At 61.7% G+C, this 4990-nt stretch overlaps 1 protein-coding gene across 1 annotated transcript; it reads left to right on the top strand.

The window, feature by feature from the left end:
* The first annotated feature begins 114 nt into the window (after window positions 1-114).
* Window positions 115-4276, top strand: GNL3L (G protein nucleolar 3 like). Its single transcript, XM_057387622.1, has 15 exons — window positions 115-193; window positions 277-314; window positions 464-565; window positions 757-873; window positions 1231-1314; window positions 1383-1509; window positions 1597-1700; window positions 1771-1915; window positions 2048-2135; window positions 2242-2419; window positions 2820-2962; window positions 3361-3491; window positions 3564-3670; window positions 3739-3910; window positions 3994-4276. The coding sequence occupies exons 1-15, from the start codon at window positions 181-183 to the stop codon at window positions 4044-4046; spliced, it is 1602 nt and encodes a 533-aa protein (XP_057243605.1). The 5' UTR covers window positions 115-180; the 3' UTR covers window positions 4047-4276.
* Window positions 4277-4990: the final 714 nt, after the last annotated feature.

The following is a 4990-nucleotide window of genomic DNA, read 5'->3' as shown; positions in this document are numbered from 1 at the left end:
TGAGTGTTCTGTTGGCGCAGTGGTCGCCATCTTGAGTGTGGCGGATGTATGGTTTGGCCGCCATGTTTGGTGTGGTGATGGGCGGGCGCTGCCGCGTTCGTGGGATGAATTTCCGCTGCGCCGGAAGTGACGTATAAAGGAGGCGCCAGAGAGCCCCGGCGGCGTGGTGGAACGGAAAGCATGACCCGCTCCCGTGAGTCCGGGAGAACACCGGGGGGCCTCGGGGGACTTTGTGGATTCCCCCGCCCCCCGAGCTCATTCCGCCCCTCCCTGCAGGGCGACAGGTGGAGGCGGGCCGRAAGAAGCGTGTCCAGGTGAGCCCCAGCCTGGCTCAGGGGAGGCGGGGAGAACCGGCCGGGTTTGGGGGTGCAGTTCCTCCTGCCGTGTGTGACACCCCGTGTGTGTCAGTCCCTTACCCCCGTTTAATCCCCTCCCGGTGTTTCCACCCCCGCGTTGCCCCCAGGCCCGGCGGGCGCGCGCCGGGAACAAGAAGGACCCGGGGGTGCCGCAGCTCGGCCGCTTCGCCGCCCACGTCCAGCAACAGAACGAGACCCGGCAGAAACGGGTAAGGAACCGGAGCCTTTGGGGTCTGGCCCCGGGAGGATTTTGGGATATTCCCCCCCAGGTCTGATCCCGGGGTTCGGGGGGCTCGGTGTATGGCACCCCCGGTTGACCCTAGGAGGGGGATATTTGGGGTATCCCCCCCAGTCTCACCCGGGGTGTGTTTGGTCTGTGACCCCCTCGCATGTCCCGCAGGCGCTGGAGGCGCAGCAGCGGCGAGAGGGGGCCCGGGGAGCGGCCGTGGGGCAGCGCCGGGGCCTGGACGCTCTCCAGGCGGACGCTCTTCGGCGACAGCGGAACTTCCAGAGCCAGGTGGGGCTGGAATATCCGGGGGGGCTCCCCGGGCTTGGTGGGGGCTTTATGGGGAGTGGGGAGGGCTTCTTGGAGAAAAGAGTTCCCRGGAGAGAGGGTGTGGGGAATTTGTGGTGGGTGGGTTCCCTGAAAAGAGCAAAGGAGCTTCCCAAGGAGGGGGTTCCCTGGAGGGTGAGGGGCTCCCACAGGATGGGGGTGCTCCCCAGACAGAAGTGTCTCCACAGAGAAAGGTGGGATTCCCCAGAAAGTGGGGGACAGTGGGCATGGCTCCCTGGAGAAGGAGGGTCACCCCAGGAAGCAGGGGGCTCTCGGGGGTTGTCCCCAAGGGGGGGGTCCCTGTAACACAGGTTCCCCCAGGAGAAGGAAGAAGAGGAGGAAGAGCCCTCCCAGACACCCCAGGATGAGGCCTCACTGCGCCAGTTTGGGCGGGAGCTGCGCAAGGTCAGTGCTGGGGGATTGGGGGGATTTGGGGAGGGTCTCTCCTCCCACCTGAACCCCATTTCTGGCAGGTGTTGACAGCATCTGATGTGGTGCTGGAGGTGCTGGATGCCCGCGACCCCCAGGGCTGCCGCAGCCCCCGACTCGAGGGGGCCCTACGGCCCCACCAGCGCCTTGTGCTTGTCCTCAACAAGATCGGTGAGGGAAGGGAGGTGGATTTGGGGGGTCCYGGGGTTYCCCTGTCCCCACAGCCCTGGGGACGCTCCCGTGTCTCCTCCCACACAGACCTGGTGCCGCGGGATGTGGTGGCTGCGTGGCTGAAGCACCTCCGGACCGAGTTCCCCACCGTGGCCTTCAAGGCCTGCACGCARCAGCAGAGCCGAAATCTGGTGGGTGCTGGGAGGCCCGGGGGAGGGGTGGGGGTGAGGGGCTCCCCCTGACCCTCCTGTGCCTCCACAGAAGCAGAGCCGGGTGCCGGCGGCCACAGCCCCCGAGGAGGTGCTGGCAGGGGGGGCCTGTGTGGGTGCCGAGAGCCTCCTGCACATCCTGAGCAACTACGGCCGCTGCGGGGGGGCCAAAACCTCCATCACCGTGGGGGTCGTGGGTGAGTGAAGTGGGGGGTTGAGTGGGGGGCTGGGGGTTGAGCAGGGGCTTGTGAAAGGAAGGGCTGGGAGTTAAGTGGACACTGAGCAGGGGGTGGGATTTGGGGACTGTTCTGACCTCTCCTATGCCCCAGGGTACCCCAATGTGGGCAAGAGCAGCCTCATCAACAGCCTCAAGCGCAGCCGGGCCTGTGGGGTGGGGGCRATGCCCGGAGTCACCAGGTGAGTCCCACCCAGGGGAGGGGCTGGGGTCACCCTGCCCAGGTGTGTGGGTGTGGCATGGGGACCCCATCCAGATGTGGGTGTGTCATGCAGATGCTGTCCCCAGGTGCCTGCAGGCCGTGCAGCTGGACCGGCACATCCGGCTCCTGGACTGTCCCGGTGTGGTGCTGGACTCCGGGGACCCCCCGGCTGCTGCTCCACTGAGGGGGGCCCTGGCCCCACAGCGCCTGCAGGACCCCCTGACCCCTGCCTGCGCCATCCTGCGCCGCTGCCCCACCCAGCAGGTGAGTGGGGACCCCMTCTTGGGCTGTTGGGGACCCCTCAGGGCAGCCACAGGGGCTGGGGGTTTGTGGGGTACCCCATCGCCATGGCAATGGGCAGGGAGGTTCCAAATTTGAGGGGATCATGTTTCTTCAGCAGATATAGTGCTGAAGATATAGTGCTCAGCTCCCAGGGGAATTTAGTGAACCCTAAAATCGGGATAAGGTGGGGGCTCAACATTACCCCCCCCCCATTACAGAGGGCTCAACCCCCTGTCACCGTAACAGTGCGGAAATCAGATTATTTTAGGAATAGGACTCCCACTTTGAGCTTTTTCACCCCATTTTGGCTACAGAGGGGGAGCAGGGTGACAGTGGCCTATGCATCCATCCCCCCATCCCACACCACGGTGTCCCCCCACAGCTGAGCGAGCAGTACGGGGTCCCCCCCTGCACTGACCCCCTGCAGTTCCTGGCCCACTTGGCCCGAAGGCAGGGCCGGCTCCGCCCCGGGGGGCTGCCAGATGCCCACGCTGCTGCTGTGGCCCTGCTGCGCGACTGGACCAGGTACGTGAGGCAGGAGGATGCTTCGGTGGGGGGCATCCCTGCACCCTGACACTCYTTTTGGAGGGCTGGAGGAGATTTCCATACCCTGACACCGTTTTTGGGAGGGTGGAGGAGTCTTCCTACACCCTCACCCTTTTTTGGAGGCATGTGGGGTCTCCCCTACACCCTGACTCGCCTTTTTCAGGGTTTGGAAATGTTTATTCATACCCAGTGATCCCTTTATGGGGAGCTGGTGGGGGTTTTGCACACTCTCTGACCCCATTTCTGGGGGTCTGTGTGGTCTCCCCATACCCTGAACCTTGTTTTTTTGAACAGGAGGGCTTTTTCAACACCCTGTGACCCCATTTGGGGGACCTTGGGGGATCTCTCCACATCCTGATTCCCCCTTTTTCCTTCAGCGGGAAGATCTCGTACTACACCCATCCCCCCAAATCGCAGGGGGTGCAGCTCGCGGCCCAAATCCTGCCAGCGCTGGGGCCAGCGCTGGATCTGGAGGCGCTGGAACGGGGCGATGCCGAGGCACTGGCAGGTGAGCAATACCTGACCCCCGCTCCCTGCACCCTTTGGGGACCCCCTAAATCTCACCTTCCCCCCCCCACAGCTGTCCCTGTGACAGTGACGGGCCTTGGACTGTCCCCGGGCAATCCTGAGGAGGAGAAGGAGGAGGAAGGAGGAGAAGCCATGGAGGACGACAGCGGCAACCTGGAGGTGGGAAGGGATTTGCTGAGGTGGGGAGGTTTTGGAGAGGAAATGGGTTAATGTTTGATCCCCCTCAGCTTGGTGCAATGACGGTGGAGCTGAAGCCCAGGGTGAAATCGGGGGGCACCGGGTTGGAGTCAGTGCCCCGAGCCCCTAATCTGGAGGAGGTGGCTGCGCTTCCCCCTCTGCTCCAGGGACAGGGGCTGCGGGCAGCTGGAAAAAGGAGGAAAAAGCTGCAAAAAAGAGCAGGTGAGTGAAGACACCACCTTTTCCTTACCCACCCCAAACCCCTCTAACACTCCCCAAAATTCTTGATCACCCCCATCCCACAGAGAAAATTGCCACAAAGCTGTCAGAGACACTGGAAGCGGCCATGCAGTTCTGAGGCGTCTGCAAATGAAATAAAAATACTAACATTTAAGTGAGAAATAGTTAAAAGAAATCCTTTATGAAATAAAAGAACTGGGGGGAGATGGGTGTTATAGGTGGTTTGGGGAGTCCTGGGGGTCTCTCAAGCAGGAGGTTGAAATGTGGATGTTTTTGGGGGTCCCCATGTCCCTGTGGAGGCTTTGGGAGGTCTCACCCCATYTCACAGCTGGGTGGGTGAGTGGGAATATAGAACCCCCCCAAATTTGAGTGAAGCCCTGCTTTTATAGTTGATTCATTAGATTGAGTGCTCAGCTGTTCAGTGAACCCAAAAATTGGGATCAAGGTTGGGTTCAACACTGGGGTGTGCATCCCCATTATTGAGGGCACTCCCTCTCCAACTCCACCGTCTCCCCAATCCCTATAGCACCCCACCTTGACACTAAAGGAACCCCCTAACCCTCCAGAGCACCCCAAAAGCCACTCTGGGCATCCCACACACTCCCCAAAACCCTATCAATACACCCCCCAAAAGGTACAGAGTGCTTCCCCAAATTTATGCCCCTTACCCTTCATGAAACCCTCAGCTGTATATGCAGGGAATGAAGGTCTCGCTGGGGTTGTGGGGTCCCCTCATATCCAAATGCTGGGCCCCGGGTGGCTGCAGGCACCAAGCTCTCCTCAGCTTCCACCGCCATTTTGCCACCTCTTCTTCCACCTTTGGGAAGGCTCCTGGCAGTGCATCACAGATGATGAGGGCAGCGCAGGTGCTTCAAATAACCGCTATTAAGGCGATGGGAAGGGTGAAATGGGCCATTGTGAGTCAGTTTGGGGTGKTTTGCGTCTTTTTCCAGCGCTGGAACGCAGTGCCTGGCGCCATTTTTCCTCCTGAGGGGAAGGGGTAGGGGGCGCGCGTGCCGCTCCTTTCCCGCTTTTTTCGCCACCTGAGGGGAGGGCGGGGGG

Source organism: Malurus melanocephalus, unplaced genomic scaffold, assembly GCF_030028575.1.
Source record: "Malurus melanocephalus ecotype Western Australia unplaced genomic scaffold, MMel_1.1 scaffold_1278, whole genome shotgun sequence".
In the NCBI taxonomy this organism is placed as follows: domain Eukaryota; kingdom Metazoa; phylum Chordata; class Aves; order Passeriformes; family Maluridae; genus Malurus; species Malurus melanocephalus.
This window is presented reverse-complemented; position numbering and strand designations above follow the sequence as displayed.